Source organism: Terrapene carolina, unplaced genomic scaffold (genome assembly GCF_002925995.2).
Source record: "Terrapene carolina triunguis isolate 2854851 unplaced genomic scaffold, T_m_triunguis-2.0 Scaffold231, whole genome shotgun sequence".
NCBI lineage: Eukaryota > Metazoa > Chordata > Testudines > Emydidae > Terrapene > Terrapene triunguis.
Genome location: NW_020664582.1, coordinates 11,230,962 through 11,248,790, shown reverse-complemented (window position 1 = coordinate 11,248,790; position 17,829 = coordinate 11,230,962). Strand labels below are relative to the sequence as shown.

Below are 17,829 nucleotides of genomic sequence, written 5' to 3'. Positions count from 1 at the left end.
TATTTGCCTAGTTTTGCAACAGGCTACATAAAAAGCACTGCCAAAGTCAGTACAAACTAACATTTCATATACAATGATTTGTTTTTACTGCTCCGTACGCTAGACACTGAAATGTAAGTACAATATTTATGTTCCAATTGATTTATTTTATAAAGTTAAGATAAAAATGAGGAAGTCAGCAATTTTTCAGGAATAGTGTGCTGTGACACTTGCATTTTTATGTCCTATTTTGTAAGTTTTTAAGTGAAGTGAAACTTGGGGGTACACAAGACAAATCAGACTCTAGAAAGGGGTACAGTAGTCTGGAGAGGTTGAGAGCCGCTGTGCTAAACTCTCTGTTCACCCCTGTATTTAGCTACCCCTGGGCTCTTGGCTCCCCGATCCAAGCACAGCTGCCCCGGGTTCTTAGCTCCATGTTCCTCGCTGGGAACATGGGAGCTGCCCGGTGCAGCCGGGCTCAGAGCTAGGAGTGAGGAGCCAGGCAGGCACAGCCCAGATGGGAGTGGGGAGCTCAGGCAGCAGCCTGGCTGGGAATGGGGAGCCGGGACCCTGGTGGGCAGCCAGGCTCTAGCTGGAGCCCCCAACCATGAACCACCCCAGGCTGACAGCCCAAGCTGTGAGCGGCTTTCTTGTCGCATTTACAGATGGAGAAACTGAGGCACAGGGAGGGGAAGTGACTTGCCTGAGGTCACCCAGTAGGCTGGGGGCAGAGCTGAGAGTTGATCCCTGGTCTCCTGAACCAATCCATTATTCTGTCCACCAGGCCACACTGCCTGGCAGGAAGGAATGCTGACTGTTACCACTCGGATCGACTGAGCTTTGGCTGTTTCAGTTTATGGAGCTGGACTGTGAGGGATGTGCCCGTACACAGCAAGTCCTGCTCTTTAGGAACAGTCCTCAGAGAGAAATTTTGTGGCATATTGACTTCAGTTCATCAGGCTGGAATTGTAGTGACTCGTCAGGCGGAGGAATCTGAAGCCACAGCCAGATGAATGGGAGATGAACACCGATTCAGGATTAGAAAAGTGGTTTAAATATTGTACCCTCTAATGTTCACTGTGTTGCTTTCTTTCTATTCCCCAGTCTCTCCCATTTACTGGCCCTATTCTTGGCGGTCTTCGTGACGGATTGATGGTTATCATCAGTGGAACTGTTCATCCTACATGTGACAGGTGTGTGCTTGTAGGGATACGGCTGCTCCACTCCTGTGCCTAAAATCAACTGTTGAGAATATTGGAATGTTTCCACTCCCTGGAGCATGACCAGGAAGAGGTTAGGAGGTTAGCTCTAGTGACTCAGAGGAATTTGTCTGTGCTAAAGTTTCCCCCATTCCCAGAAATACTGATCCAGTTCTAACCTGTTGACACAGAGTCGTTCGGATACGGCTTTGAGAGCGTGCAGAGATCAGGTATGAAAAGATGGTGAACTGTGCATTGCTGACAGCTCAGAGATCCAAATTCGAAAGCGTTTTGAGTTCCTGGATCAGAGTCTATATGTGTCATAGAATTGATATTCTCTGTCTCGTTGGTGTCCAGAGATATAAAGATTTTATGCACAAATACTGTAGGTGAATGTGTATGCATTACTGGATTTAGACATACAACTAACGTCACTGCAATACAGTACTCTTTCTGCTGACCATCTTTAATGCACACAGAATATAATCCCCAATTCAGTAAAGCACTTGCTGAACCTTAAACACATGAGTAATCCCATCTCTGTTCAGAGGAATATTTGAGATTAAATACCTTCCTGTATTGGGGCTTTAAAAAGGCAAGTTAGAGTTCACACCTTTTGGTAGAACATAAACTAGTCACATTATTAGCTTTAGGTTCCTTTATGAAAATAGTGCAACCAAAACATCCCTTTGTCTCCTCCAACCTAGTCTCCCAATAAGAGCCTGGTCCTTCAAGCTGCTACTCTCTTGAGTAATTTTTACTACTTTAAATCAGCAGGACTACGAGAAGGGATAGGGTTTGCAAGATCAGGCCTGATGTTACTATAATTGATACTATAGGAAATGCACCTTTGAGAGATGTGCTATCGCAACAATAAACAGTTCCAATCTTAATAATGTGCCCGTCACGCAGTTACCTCAGAAGGAAGGTCGGTTAAAACACTGGAAATATCTCAATAGGCTCAGTAGCGTTGAAACATGCATTGTAAATATTCAAGTTGTTCGTTTGAGCCCTGATCCTACAAATATTTACTACCGGGAATAGTCCTAAACATTATGATTAATTCCAATAACTTCAGTGGGACCAGTCATGGTAAAAAAGTCTCTGCCCAGAATTAAGCGTTTGGAGGATCATAACCTTAGTTGGTTTTCAGCAGGATAAAATCAGTTAACTACTAAGCTTAGCTACTAAGTCTGAACACTATGAGGTTTTTGTTGTTTGTTTTCACAATAGACTAGATTGTGATCATAAATTACTATGTTGCTTTAGACTTTCTGTGCAGAAATGTTGTAATGACAGAAGAGACATCTTTGAGAGGGAGCAGACGCCTCCATAAAGACTATTTTGGATACCAGTGAAAGCACACGGGGGGGTTGGCTACACTTGCAAGTTAGAGCGCATTAAATCAGCCCCGGGCGCTATAACTCCTGAGGTGTCCACTCTGGTAAGGGACGTAGAGCGCCCGGACTCCGCAGCTGGAGTGCCCCTGGTAATCCACCTCCATGAGAAGCATAGAGCTTGCCGCGCCCCTGCTGGAGTGCCGCGGTGCCAGCGTGGACACCCTGGTCTATGAATGCGCTCTGATCGGCCTCCAGGAAGTGTCCCACAATGCCTGTTCTAGCCACTCTGGTCATCACTTTGAATTCTACTGCCCTGCCCTCAGGTGACCAACCACCAGACCCGCCCTTTAAATTCTTTGGGAATTTTGAAAGTCCCCTTCCTGTTTGCTCAGCAGGCATGGAGTGCTCTCAGCACATCTTTCTGGGTGATCATACCTCCACACACCAGGCGATCCCCAGTATGGAGCAATGGAGAGGTGCTGAACCTCATCAGGGTATGGGTGGAGGAAGCTGTCCAGTCCTAGCTGCACTGTAGCCGTAGGAATTACGATACCTACGGGCAGATATCAAGGGCCATGATAGAAAGGGGCCATGACCGGGACGCACTGCAGTGCAGGGTTAAAGTGAAGGAGCTGCAGAATGCCTACCACAAGTGCAGGAGGCAAACCGCCACTCCGGTGCTGCCCCCACGACCTGCCAGTTCTACAAAGAGCTGGACGAGATACTTGGGGGCGACCCCACCTCCACTGCGAAGAGCACCATGGACACTTCAGAGGCCGTGGCAGCCCAGAGTGCAACAAGGCAGGAGAAGGAAAACAGGAGCGAGGGTGCTGAGGAGGAGGGGGGCCCAGAGGCAGAGGACGGCCCGGCATCCCTAGATGCATGCAGCCAGGAGCTGTTTTCAAGCCAGGAGGAAGGTAGCCAGTCGCAGCGGACGGTGCTTGGGGAAGAACAAACAGCAAAGGAGGTGCCCGGTAAGCGGCTTTTATTTTTAAAAGGGAGCTGCTGGGTGTGGGATGTTGCGGTGAGGAAGGTTGCAGAAAGAAGAGTTAGGGCTGCGTGCATGCCTAGATGCAGAATAGGGTGTTGATGTGCTCTCTCACATCACGGTAATCAGCCTCAGTGATCTAACTGAAGGTCTCATGCAGAAGCTGGGCAATCCGCTTGCGCAGGTTCTTTGGCAGAGCTACTGTGCTCCTTGTCCCAGTAAGGCTAACATGTCCGCACTACTGTGCTGTGGGGGGGTGGGTGGACCACTGCTGCACACATGCAAGCCGCATAAGGGCCAGGACGGAAGCTGCATTGTTGCAGAAGACCCTCCCTTGCTTCTGAGATCACCTTCAGCAGCGAGATATCTGCCAGCACGAAACCATCCTCTTGAAAATGTGGGGACAGTGTTGAGTATAGGGTCCCCCTGCAGCTGTTGGCTCTCCCCAAGACACAGGATCCCAGAGGACAGTACAGGCCTGGAACAATCAGTCCCCCCCCACCTCTGTGGTTACTCACCATTTCGGGGCTCTTTTGGGTTACGTGCGCTCGCCTTGGGACAGGCAGCTTGTGCTGTTGTGTGCACTGTGCTTGTCTTTAAGTTCGGCCGAATCATTCCTCTGTCTAGTGTTAACAATGCTGCTCTGTTAAATGTTGCATTTTGGCTTTACAGATGCAACCTTGAGATCCCAGCTGTCCTTGTTATCAATGGCCGAAAGGCTGCGAAGAGTTAGGAAGCGGCTGCGAAGAAGCAAGAAGGACCTTCTGCGTGAAGTCATGCAGCAGTCCCTTACTGGAAATCAAAAACTAAAGGAGGGTCCGCCAGGAGAATGCAAATCGCCGGCAACAAACCATGGAGCGGCTCCTAAGCATTATTGAGCGCAAGCAGACTCGTAGCACTGCATACGGAGTAGATCCGCACCCGCTCATCCCTGCAGCTCTTGTCCCAGAACACTTTTCCCTTGCACTCCTATGTCACTGCCAACCCAGTTTCCCCAACATCTGGTTTCTTATTGCCACCAGCTGCCTCCAACACCTTTAGCTTCACTGCCCAGCCCTGCAAACTACGACCTTTACCCACTGCACTCAACCCCCATCACCATGCATTTTAGCCAGCCTGCAGTGCAGCACTCATTGTATGGCACTCCAGACAGGAATGCTGAATATGATAACAGGACATACGCAAATCTGTGATGGTTCTGTTACCCACCACGCCCCCTTTCCTCTTTCCACACAGCACAGATGTGTCATGCCATGTGTGTTTCTCCAGCAGTTGTGTTTCTTTTCAATAAATGATTTTTTTGGCTTTGGAAACATTCTTTATTGCATTAAGTAAAAGATAGCATAGCCCAGGAAAGCAACAGGCACTGCTAGTCAGTGCATCATACATAGCCAACACAGATGCCTACTAGCATTGGAACAACTTCACTTCACTCCACTCCTGTGCAGGGCACCAAACATTACTGGTGGCTTTCAGCATCGAATTGCTCCCTCAAGGCATCCCTAATCCTTACAACCCTGCGCTGTGCACCTCTAATAGCCCTGCGCTGTGCACCTCTAATAGCCCTGGTCTCTGGCTGTTGAAATTCAGCCTCCAGGCTTTGAACCTCTGCAGTCCATGCTTCCCTTCAGAAATGTTATGGAGGGTACAGCATGCCGATATAACCATAGGGATGTTCTTATCGGCCAGGTCCAGCTTCCCATACAGACAGCGCCAGCGGCCCTTTAAACGGCCAAAGATCACCGACTCAGCCTGTTGTTGAACTGCTTCTTGCTGCTGTTAAGGCTCCGTGTGTATGGTTTCATGAGCCATGGCATTAAAGGGTAAGCGGGATCTCCAAGGATCACAATGGGCATTTCGACTTCCCCTATGGTGATCTTCTGGTCCAGGAAGAAAGTCCCGGCTTGCAGCTTCCTGAACAGGCCAGTGTTCCGAAAGATGCGTGCGTCGTGCATCTTTCCGGACCAGCCTGTGTTTATGTCCGTGAAACGCCCACGGTGATCCACAAGCGCCTGGAGAACCATCGAGAAATACCCCTTCTGATTTATGAACTCGGCGGCTAGGTGGTCTGGTGCCAGAATTGGAATATACGTGCCATCTATCGCCCTTCCGCAGTTAGGGAAACCCATTTGTGCAAAGCCAGCCACAATGTCACACACGTTGCCCAGAGTCACGGTTCTGAGCAGGATGCGATTAATGGCCCTGCACACTTGCATCAACACAATTCCAACTGTATGCTTGCCCACTCCGAACTGGTTAGCGACCGATCGGTAGCTGTCTGGAGTAGCCAGCTTCCAGATTGCAATAGCCACCCGCTTCTCCACCGGCAGGGTGGCTCTCAATCTCGTGTCCTTGCGGCGCGGGGTGGGGGCGAGCTCAGCACACAGGCCCATAAAAGTGGCTTTCCTCATCCGAAAGCTCTGCAGCCACTGCTCGTCATCCCAGACTTGCATGACAATGTGATCCCACCACTCAGTGCTTGTTTCCCAAGCCCAAAAGTGGCGTTCCATGGTGGTGAGTATGTCTGTGAATGCCACAAGCAATCTCGTGTCATATGCGTTAAACGTGTCAACATCACCGTCGGACTCCTCACTGTCACTTTGTAGCTTAAGAAGTAACTCGACTGCAATTCGTGACGTACTGGCGAGACCCATCAGCATATTCCTCACCAGTTCGGGATCCATTCCCGCAGACCGAAAGGGAAGACAGAGCGCACAATACAAAAACCGCTGAAAGATGGTGCCAAATGTGGATGGAAGCACAGGGATTGCTGGGATGCAAAGCGATGCATCATGGGGCATTGGGACAGGACCCAGGATGCCCTATGGCCCCCTCCCCCCTCTGTTCCCATCCCACAATCCTCAGCACCAGAATGGGAAGAGGTGCTCTGTGGGATAGCTGCCCATAATGCACCACTCCGAATGCCACTGCAAGTGCCGCAAATGTGGCTATGCCAGTGCGCTTGCAGCTGACAGTGTGAACACACGGCAGCGCTTTCCCTGCTGCTGTCTCCGAGGGCTGGTTTAACTCCCGGCGCGCTACATCTGCAAGTGTAGCCATAGCCTAGATTTCATAACCGTGCTCAGTTTAGTTCAACTTTGTACTTTTTTCCTTCACAGCTTCAAGATAGACTTTCAGTGTGGATCCTGCCCAAGTCCTGATGTTGCTTTTCATTTTAACCCACGATTTGAAGAGGGTGGATGTGTGGTTTGCAATACTCAAGAAAGACAGAATTGGGGAAGAGAGGAGAGGAAAGATGAAATGCCTTTTTTAAAAGGTCACCCCTTTGAGATTCGGGTTTTGGTAAAACACGACTCATTCCAGGTAATTTTTTTTAATACTGTATTTTACTTGCAAATTAATTATAAAATGGCTATTCTGCTGAATCAAGGAACATTCTCACATCTGAAGAGTTATATTAAAACAATTCCCTTTTAAAGTGAATCTTTAATGGGAGTCTTTCCTTTTATTGGAATGGGAATGGACTAAAACTCTGTGCTTACTTTTGCATTTTAGGCCCTGATGCTGGAAACACTTGTGCCCATGTTTAATTTTACACATGTGAGAAGCCCCATTGACTTCAATGAGACTGCTCAGATGAGTAAAGTTAAGCATGCGCATATGTGTTTACAGGATTGTGGCCTTAATCCATTTAGATAATTCAAAGACTAGTCAGTTTTGCGTGAGTTCTTAGTCAGTTTCTAGTAGATTTCGCTTTTGGGTTCTCAGGCACTAGCACAGTGCTGCAGTTTTGCAGTTGCAAAAGCTGCAGCGAAGTGTTGGTTTATTTTAAATTGTTTGCACTAGATTTTTGTAAAACGTTACATTTTCTTATGGGCATGAGACATTATCCTTTATTCCAAAAGGATAACTTCTGCTTTTTACACACGACAGGTTGCTGTAAATGGAAAGCACTTTGTGGAGTACAAGCACCGGATTCCACTTTCCAAAGTGAACTACCTTAGTGTGTCTGGGGGTGTGGACGTCGCAATCATCAGCTTCCAAGATACTGCTGTAAGTGCCGATTGCATGTATTATTGTGTTTCAGAACCACGAGGGGAACTGGAGAAACTCTAGTATTTGCAGAGATTTGGGGCATGACCAGTGGGAATCTGAGTACATCCTGTGAGTTGCTGAATATCTCAAACCGGCCTTGTCCCCACTAGTGCTCCTAGTGGTGGAGCTTTACCAGTGTTAGACTGACAATGGGGAAAACGCTAGCGTGATCAGAGTGCAGGTATTTTTTTATTGCCATGTCATGCTCCAAGATGATAAAAAGCCAATGCCTGTCTGTGCTAGTGCTTCCAATTTTGCTGCCACCAATGAAACTGCAACTAAGCTAAACCAACAGTGGGAAAAATGCCAGTGAACTGAGTGAGCTCTGAGCTCAGTGTGGGAGGAGGATGTTCAGGTCCTTTCAGGAATCATTGGGGTCCTTGCAGGATTGGGCCGTTGGTTCTTAAACCCAATATTTTACTTGTAAAAAAAAATCCTCTGATGTATTCCCATATTTACTGAACTGGAGGCAAGCCTTTCAGGGAAATAGTAATGAGTCTACAGACAGACCACCTTGTGTTATAAACCCATTAAGTATGAAAAGTCAGGGGACTGGATTCCATGCTCGGATTGGAGACCTACAAGGAACTTGTAGGTGCCTACAAAGAACCAGTGGTGTCGCTGATTCTGATTCTCTCTGAGTCAGTACTAGACAAATGACTCCGTAGGGGGTTAGAAGAGGCTTAATTGTTTCATGTATTTTTAAGGCCAGAAGGGACCATCAGATCATCCAGTTTGACCTTCTGAATATCAGAGGGCCATTAGTTTTTACCCAGGGATCTCTGTATTAAGTACAAAGACTTTAGTTAGACCATAACATTTTAGTCCTCTGGAAACTAAAGTGTGTGTCATGGGAGAAACCAAACTGCCTGTAGTAAAGTGGTCATTAAGGGCAGGGCCGGTGCAAGGAAGTTTCGCACCCTAGGCGAAACTTCCACCTTGCGCGCCCCCTCCCCCCCAGCCCTGCAGCAGCTCCCCGCTCCGCCCTGAGGCGCCCTCCCCCGCGGCAGCTCCCCTCACCCCCGGGGAGTCGTGCGGCAGCTCCACACCCCAGCTCACCTCTGCTCCGCCTCCTCCCCGAGCATGCCGTCCCCGCTCTAATTCTCCTCCCCTCCCAGGCTTGCGGCGCCAAACAGCTGATTGGTGCCACAAGCCTGGGAGGCGGGAGAAGTGGAGCGGACGCTGCGCTGGGAGAGGGAGTCTGAGCCGCACGTGTCCACGTGCCGCCGGCAGCCCAGCCCAGGAACGCTGTAAAAAAAAAATTGGGGCACTGCTTTTTGGCGCCCCCAAATCTTGGCGCCCTAGGCAACCGCCTAGTTTGCCTTAATGGTAGCACCGGCCCTGATTAAGGGGTTAACTGGGTTACTCAGAGCAGTGGTTTTCAACCAGGGGTACACGTACTCCCACAGAGATCTTCCAGGGGGTACATCAACTCATCAAATATTTGCCTAGTTTTACAACAGGCTACATAAAAAGCACTAGCAAAGTGAGTAGAAACAAAAATTTCATATAGACAATGACTTGTTTATACTGCTCTGTATACTGAAATGTAAGTGCTATATTTATATTCCAATTGATTTATTTTATAATTATATGGTAAAAATGAGAAAGTCGGCAGTTTTTCAGTAATATTGTTCTGTGACACATTTGTATTTTTATGTCTGATTTTGCAAGCAAATAGGGTTTAAGTGAGGTGAAACTTGGGGGTACGCAACACAAATCAGACTCCTGAAAGGGGTACAGTAGTCTGGAAAGGTTGAGAGCCACTGGCTCAGAGTATTATGGTCTGAGCCATGCTCCATGCTCCCCTTATTTCCTGTTTAGTTAGTCTGTATATAGTTGAGAAAAGCAGCAAGTTCCCAGCCTGCAGTACTGTAAGCAAAGTGTGTTCTTGTGCACTGAGTGGTCCGTTTACAAAACTGTCACCAATGCCTGAGGCCCTTGCAATGACAGGGAATAATTTGGTGAGATGTGCCTAGATGATCTCAGCAGGTGAACTGCACTCTGTGCTGCAGAGGAAGGCAACTTCCCACCCCATGCCCAGGTCCCAGCCAATCGGATCTGGGGGAAAATTCCTGCTCAACCCCAACTCCAGCAATCAATCTGACCTGAGTATGTGAGCAAGAGACAGCAGCCAGGCATTTATAAACGCTATGATGCTGCAAGAACTGTCTTTCAAATCAGATGTGAAACCTGGGTGCTGACCCCTTCTCTGTGTTAAAGATCCTGGCTCTTCTTGCAAAAGTTAGGGGTGTGAACCCTCCTTTCCTGTCCAGATTCCAATGTAGGTAAATTAATTCTTCCTGCGGGAATTCTCTCTGTACTTTCAGTTGGACACAATATTCTTTTTAGGTATCCTCTGCCGTTTTACAGTGTGGCGGTGCTCAGATAAACTGCAGCCATTGGTGTGCTGGTAATTGAGTGCTGGGTAAAGTAATCTGAGGATTGTGTTGTGAAGCTTAATTAGTTAATGTTCCTAAAGTACTGTGAGATCCTTGGATATGTGCAATTCCTTAGAGAAGTATGAAGTATTATGAATAAGATCAGTTTCTTTTGGAAATGTCCTTACAACTAAGGGTATCTCTGGGAGAATTGTCCAGATTATTTGATTTGTATAACATCTAAGGTGTTTCCTGGGGTGGGTGTGGGGCTGGGGGGGAAATATAAATGACTTAGGAGAATAAAAAGAACCCTCTAGATTCTAGTAATTAAGAAACCCACTTTTATAATAAGATTTTCCATGCCCAGAGCAAAATATAACCGTGCACAATGACATACATATTTCATAATCTAGTATATGACATATATTTAATCCTTCACAAAGATACCTGGAATAGTTAGTATTTAATATACAGCGATTGTCTTATTGAATCAAATTTTACAGGTGCATTTGAGCGTTCTTAATTTGTAACCTAACTGAAAAACTAAAGCCCCTCATTGTTTTCCCATATTATGATTCCTGTTTCTTTGCAATAATCCTACTGTTGTGTATAGATTTCCCCCCACTGATGTTTGAGCAAAAGGGAAGGGGCAGAGTCTTCTCACTGCTTTATCTGGTGAATTAGACATTGGGCTGAATCAAGTACCAAAATAACCGGGTGTAATTCCGAGGAACTTTAATGGATGCTAAATTTTCTATACTCCAGGGCTGCCCTTGGCTCATGGCCTTTAATCTCTTTCCCCACTGATTCTCCATTGCAGATCCTGGTTTACTTCTCGGCTCTTTGAGCTGTGGTCAAGTGTAGTATCTGTTCTTATCAGTTTAATGTCTGATATGTACTTTTGATGCATTGGGCAAGGAATTCATCTGAGGATTCAAGGAAAGAGGGCAGGATCTGGTTCAAATCTAGTTTTTTAAGTCAAGGTTGAAATAATTTTGATTGTGCAATCTAGTCCTAGTGAACACTGGGGCTACCGAACAGAACTAGCTCATTATTTGACACACATTGAAGATTCTAGCAGTGAATTAAAAGGACTATCACAGGAATATTGAGGAAACTCTCATGGTATTTACCCCTACACCTGTCTGCTACCAGTGCTGTCACCATTAGTTTGGAATAATAACGGCTGGAAAATTCATGACCATATATGTATAAAATACAATTTTTTTTAAAGAATCATCAATTTAAACAGAAATATTTAGGGGAAGAAGAGCAGGATTGAGAATGCAATTCCAGCATGTTCTCTGGGAGGGTGCGTGTCATCACTAGTGTGGAAATCTGTTGCTTAGAGTGTCTAAATATGTCCAGCGTATCTTACCCTAACAATCTGTCTAGTTCACGTAACTGTTTCTGCATCAGTACTTTTAATAGTAAATACTCATGGTCTGATGAGAAGGCATTTGTAAGTATTATCTTTGTTGATAACATGGGGAAATGGAATCACAAACTGAAGCCTCAATACAGCAAAGCTACTAAGCACATGCGTCACTTTCACTTTCACTTAAATGGGATATAAGCATATGCTTATATAAGCATATAAACAGGGTTGCTTTCTTGAATTCGGGCCAGATGAGGGCCATATTTGCTCACGTTGGGGAGCACCGTACCTTACTTCATGCGTACTCCCAGTTCCCAGAACTCATGGAATAAGCTATTTCTCACTGTGAGTCAGGGTGGCAGAATCTGGCCCTTTGACATTTGCCCAAGCTTGCGTATCAAGCTCGTGGAAGAGTGTGTACCCAGGTCTCCTGACTCCCAGATGGGTGCTGGAATCACTAGACCACATTGCTTCTGTCAGCTGATTTTGCCATTCAGACCGGACTGTTAATTCAAGCCTTTTGGACTAATTTTTTCTTTTTCATAATATTTAGACCCGAGGTGCTTGGAGTCCTAGAGCAGCTGGGATCGTAAGTGTTTAATCTAACTTCCTTTTTGCACTTTGTTCCTTTTGTTGGATTGTATCAACCAAAGTTGGAAAACAGAGCAAATCTGACAAGCTATATTTATTTCTTCACCCCACAAAAAATCTGAAGCAAGAATTGTTCAGTAGCCACAGGATTCTGAGTAATTTTATCAGAAAGAAACATATTATCAGAGCATGCAAAGACAATAATGGCAGTATGCCAAAGGAGAGAAAAAAATATCACTGTCTGGGCTTTCTTCATGACTTTTTCAGGGTTAATTTGTACATTCACAAAGATACATTTGTTTTCTGTGTTGCTAGTGCCTCCTAGTGGCTATTCTTTTATTTGTTAAGTACCAAGATTGTCTTTCACTTTTCAGACCAATGCAGCTTTCCCGGTACACAGTTCTATCCTGGATCAACATATAGGGCTGGTCTACACTATGCGGGGGGATCGATCCAAGTTATGTGATTTCAGCTACATGAATAACGTAGCTGAAGTCGACGTACTTAGATCTCCTTACCGCGGTGTCTTCACTGTGGTGTGTCAACAGGAGACGCTCTCCCATTGATTCCTCTTGCGCTTCTCGTTGACTCTAGAGCAATCGGCGGTCAATTTATCATGTCTATACCAGACACGATAAATCGACCCCCGCTGGATTGATCGCTGCCCATCAATCCGGCCTGTAGTGTAGACAAGCCCATAGTGATGCTGAATCCATTGGTATTAATTGAAGGGAAAATTTTCTGCTTGATTCAGTGGGCTAAATAGAGTTCTCTTTTACACCATGTAAGTAGAAAATAATTCAATTTGCTTGAATAGCGTTAGTCTGGATTTTATTACATCAATGTAACTGAGAGCAGAACATGGCCCAGCCCAATATTCCAGGTCTGCTAAGGCCAGTTTAGGAAGAACTAGAGCAGCCAACTTTTGTACCCTTCTCATTCATGTGTGCGCGATATTAAGACTCCAGACTGGTGCTTTTGGATGGATACTAATGTGAAATGATTGTCTTGGGGTCCAATCCTGTGAGGTGCTGAGGACCCTCAACTTCCATTGCTGTCAAGGAGAGTAGAATTAGGCCAGTGGTTAGTGCTTTTGGGCCCTTTTCTTTGTTGTGTGTCGCTGCTGAAAACTCTGCTCTCGGAATTCCGTGAGGTTCCGTGGGTGTCACTAAGAACAGAATTTGGCTCGGTGGCTCTTCTTTAGGCAGCACAGAGAGAAAGCTTTTATTAACCAAATGTCTAAATAGGGAGCTTGCTATATCCCCTTTCAAAATTGTCATTGGAACCTCCTCCTCCTCCTCCCACTTTAAACCACTGGTGTGGTTTACAGACTTTTAAAATCATTACACACAAGTAAGGCACAGTTAAAAGAACGAGTGGGTTACCTTTAAGAATTGGAAGTGTGGCTCTTATGGAATCTGTAAGCACACTTTTGTTTTAACTCTGCCTGTTTATCATAGAATAACAGGGTTGGAAGGGACCTCAGGAGGTCATCTAGTCCAATCCCCTGCTCAAAGCAGGACCAATCCCCAGACAGCTTTTTGCCCCAGATCCCTCAATGGTCCCCTCAAGGATCAAGCTCACAACCCTGGGTTTAGCAGGCCAATGCTCAAACCACTGAGCTATCCTTCCCCCCACGGCTGCCTGTTCAGATGTGTGAGATCTTTTCTCCTTTCCTTTCTGTTTGCAGTCAAATCCTGCTTTCCCACCTGGACTATAGGAGCCGCAAACTTATGTAAGTCTTTATAACATTATTTTGTGGTTGGCGTCACTGGGGAGGTGGGTACTTTTTAAATCTGAAATGCTGAGAGATCAGGTGAAAAAGAATTCCGGCCGAGAATGTGATTTCAGAGAGCGGAAAGACTGTCAGGAGGAGTGACTTCTCTGAATTGTCACATTGCCCACCAGCTTATCCAACAGTGGAAAGGTTAGTCTCCGGAACAGCTTTCTTATGGGAAAGGTTCCATACACCTGCGCTGGTGAGCCTGCATGCTTTGATTGCTACCTGGCATTCCAGTGGGGGTGGGAGGGATCGAGTTAAATAAAACTAAAGGCGAAATTAAAAGTAGTAGTAATGATCTCAGTGTGGTTTGGTGGGGCTCAGTCTAGTTCTCAGGAGTCAGGTCCCAAAATCTGGTGCAGATTGATGGTCTCGTTAGAGAAGTGGAAGCCAATGACTGAATGGGCCGTGGCAGGGTGGATAAAAATCAATGCTTTTTTTTAAAAAATCGGATTTTTTAAATTTAAATTGGATTATTTTGATAAAATGCTTTTTGAGCCATTACTCCTCCCAAGTCCCATTCTGGGCGCAGGCTGAGTCACATGCTGAAAGTGACCAAGGACCAGATTTCCAAAGGTGTGTAGGGGCCAAGCGCCACAGATGGGCATCTAGTGGGATTTTCAAAAGCAACCGGACACCTTGAATGGCCCCTTAGAATATGCGCTAACTACTTACGCTAAACCAGTGGTTCTCAACCAGGGGTACGTGTACCCTTGGGGGTACTCAGACATCTTCCAGGTGGTCCATCAACTCATCTAGATATTTGCCTAGTTTTGCAACAGGCTACATAAAAAGCACTGCCAAAGTCAGTACAAACTAACATTTCATAGACAACGATTTGTTTCTACTGCTCCGTATGCTAGACACTGAAATGTAAGTACAATGTTTATATTCCAATTGATTTATTTTATATTGTTACGATAAAAATAAGAAAGTCAGCCATTTTTCAGGAATAGTGTGCTGTGACACTTGCATTTTTATGTCTGATTTTGTCAGTTTTTAAGTGAGGTGAAATTTGGGGGTACATAAGACACATCAGACTCTAGAAAGGGGTACAGTAGTCTGGAGAGGTTGAGAGCCGCTGTGCTAAACTCTCTGTTCACCCCTGTATTTAGCTGTGACACTCCGAGGACCTTTCCCAGACCTACAGCTCTGTATAGCTTGAAAGCTTGTCTCTCACCAACAGACATTCATCCAATAAGAGATATCACCTCCTCCACTTTGTCTCTCCAGGCGCCAAACTCGTAAATGTTTTTGAAAATCCATTAGGCCCCTATCTGTATCTTTAGGCACCTAAATACACTGAGAAATGTGGCCCCAAGTGTCCCGGGTCTGGTAGAGAAAGTAATATGGCACCAGGGTTCATAAGGCAGTGAAAGGGGATGGGGTCACAGTAGTTCATAGAACAGATCCTAGGCAGACTTCCTTGGAAAAGACATTGGGCCCTATGCATCGCTGCTGTAAACTCCAATAATACCAGGGACAAATTTGTCCCAGTGACTGCGTTTCTCACTTTTAAACTAAGGTATTTCACAGCTTCTTGGAAAAAGCCAGGTGCTCTTTAGGAAATATGATTCTCCCCTGCCCTGCACCTTGTGTATTCATCTACATCTGAGTGCAAAATGCTGTCAAATCAGAATCTCTGCCGACAGCATCTTTGTACACCCACTTTGCACAGGTGCAAATAACTACACAAGGTGTGAGGCAGAGGAGGATCAAGCCCCCATGTTTCCTGAGTGCATCTTTGAGCAGGGTGGATAAAAATCAATGATTTAAAAAAAAACAAAAACAGATTTTTTTTTATTTAAATCGGATTATTTTGATAACATGCTTTTTGAAGAAAAACCTATTTAAAGATAGTTTTAATTAAGATACATTATAGCTCAAAGATTTCAGCATGGAATAGGGATTATAAATTCTAATTCTATAGTATGAGACAATATATTCATGTAATGTTTAAGAAAAGTTTTGTAAATGAGTTCAAATAGTTCATGGATTAGGGACCCAATCTTATAGGGTTCCACGGGCTTCTGTATAGATTATTTAGGATAATCTTTCTATCTACCCAATGGAACTCAGTGCTCAGTCTAGAAGATACCATCAGAGATACTTAGTTTTGCAGTTCTCAAACTGTGGATTTGTGTCTCCAGAGATAACATGCTTGTTAACAGCAAAAATGTTTTTATAGACTCATAGACTTTAAGGTCAGAAGGGACCATTATGGTCATCTAGTCTGACCTCCCGCATGATGCAGGCCACAAAAGCTGACCCACCCACTTTCCCTTATCTCAGCTGTTGAAGTCTCCAGATCGTGATTTAAAGACTTCAAGTCGCAGAGAATCCTCCAGCTTGCGACCCCTGCCCTATGCTGCGGAGGAAGGCGAAAAACCTCCAGGGCCTCTGCCAATCTACCCTGGAGGAAAATTCCTTCCCGACCCCAAATATGGCGATCAGTAGAACCCCGAGCATACAGGCAAGATTCTCCAGCCGGACCCACATTTTACCAGCGATGGCACGTTATTGCCTAATTGACTAAAATCACGTTATCCCATCAAACCATTCCCTCCATAAACTTATCTAGCCTAATCTTGAAGCCAGGGAGGTCTTTCGCCCCCACCGTTTCCCTTGGAAGGCTGTTCCAAAATTTCACCCCTCTGACGGTTAGAAACCTTCGTCTAATTTCAAGCCTAAACTTCCCCACGGCCAGTTTATATCCATTCGTTCTCGTGTCCACATTAGTACTGAGCTGAAATAATTCCTTATTTAACTAAATAAATAAACAAATAAATAATATGTAGAGGTGAGAAATAACAGACCTCAACCCTATTGTCCCTCTGCAAATTTGCGTACACAGAGTCAATCCCTTACCTCTCTCTAAAAGTGCAAAGTTTCAAAAAGTTCAATGAATAGAAGATTGTTGGGGGCAGAATAGATCTGGACAAGGAGAAGAAGTCTAGAGATAAATGTGAGAAGGGAGGGACAGGCAGTAGAAACAAAAGTGAAACTGTTTGAGCAGCATATTCCAGGAGTCTTGAGGTCTTTCTGAGTGTAGCCTTCATTGATTTGAGATCTACCATACCATTCTCTCACTAGAAGGGAAAACCTATAATGGCAGCAGGCTGTAAAAGAGACCCAGTTTGGGAATAAGAACCATTCAAGAAAGAAATATATGTTTGCTGATGATGTTTTAAAGCAAGTCACACCAGTGAACTGGTGGAAGTCACTTAAGCACTTGGATTCAGAGACTGTTGAAGTGATAATCTCACTTTTAACAGCAGTAGCTTCTTCTGCCGGTGTAGAAAGAATATTTTCTTCCTTTGGACTAATTCATTCCAAATTGAGAAATCGTTTGGGACCTGAACAAGCAGGAAAGCTTGTTTTTCTCTTCCAGATTATGAACAAACAGGAAAATGAAGGCGAAGACGACTGAGTTAGCTGCAGAAGCCAATATTTTGAGTTTCTCATGTTAATTAGTCAATTTATTTTTTGGTTTTTTTTTAAATATTTCATTTATCTATTTTAGTTATAAACAATTTTAACAAAAACAAACCTGATTTTAAAAAGCTTGAATGTTTAACTAAATTCAGAAATTCATATGCTTGTTTTGTTAAAATATTATGTGTTTGCTGTTGAAGAAAAAAATCTAGAATACATAACATTGTTGTCTTAGTTAAATAAAACAATGTCTGTCTGGTGATGTTCTCCTCCTAATACAGCATGGCAAGAAAATCCTCCAAATATTAATGATTAACCCATTGAATTGGAGATAGTTCACCTCCCAGTGACTTCATAAATATCTGCTTCAATTACCTTTGGTAAATGAAATAACCAACCAATCATTCATTTTCTGATATACAGCTGTAAAACTAATCTGAAAAGTTTTCAAAGTAAATCACTTAAAAATGTATAGTGTATACCTTCTAAAAATGAAACCTACATCTATCTCTGAGTTGTGAAGAATATGTAATAAGGTTATAACAACCAACAAGAATGCACTTTTATGTAGAAATCCATGATTAAATCGAGTCTTCCTGACTAGTGATTTAAATCATGATTTAAATTAAATTGATTTAAATCATGATTGAAATCAAATACACCCTCGGACATGGAGACCAATCTATTCTCTCTCTCTCTCTC

General features: G+C 44.7%; 1 protein-coding gene and 1 pseudogene across 1 annotated transcript; both read left to right on the top strand.

Moving 5' to 3' along the window:
* Nucleotides 1–76: 76 nt before the first annotated feature.
* Nucleotides 77–17,224, top strand: LOC115271275 (galectin-9-like). Its single transcript, XM_029912491.1, has 7 exons — nt 77–113; nt 1,084–1,172; nt 6,626–6,830; nt 7,401–7,520; nt 11,875–11,910; nt 13,603–13,647; nt 17,084–17,224. The coding sequence occupies exons 2-6, from the start codon at nt 1,132–1,134 to the stop codon at nt 13,630–13,632; spliced, it is 432 nt and encodes a 143-aa protein (XP_029768351.1). The 5' UTR covers nt 77–113; nt 1,084–1,131; the 3' UTR covers nt 13,633–13,647; nt 17,084–17,224.
* On the top strand, nt 10,771–10,982 carry LOC112124319 (annotated as a pseudogene).
* Nucleotides 17,225–17,829: the final 605 nt, after the last annotated feature.

Excerpts from the sequence above, each read along its gene's own strand:
- LOC115271275 (XM_029912491.1), top strand. The coding sequence starts at position 1,132 with ATGGTTATCATCAGTGGAACTGTTCATCCTACATGTGACAG. Across the intron at positions 7,521-11,874 it reads TCAGCTTCCAAGATACTGCT|ACCCGAGGTGCTTGGAGTCC; the intron begins GTAAGTGCCGAT and ends CATAATATTTAG. Across the intron at positions 11,911-13,602 it reads GTCCTAGAGCAGCTGGGATC|TCAAATCCTGCTTTCCCACC; the intron begins GTAAGTGTTTAA and ends TTCTGTTTGCAG.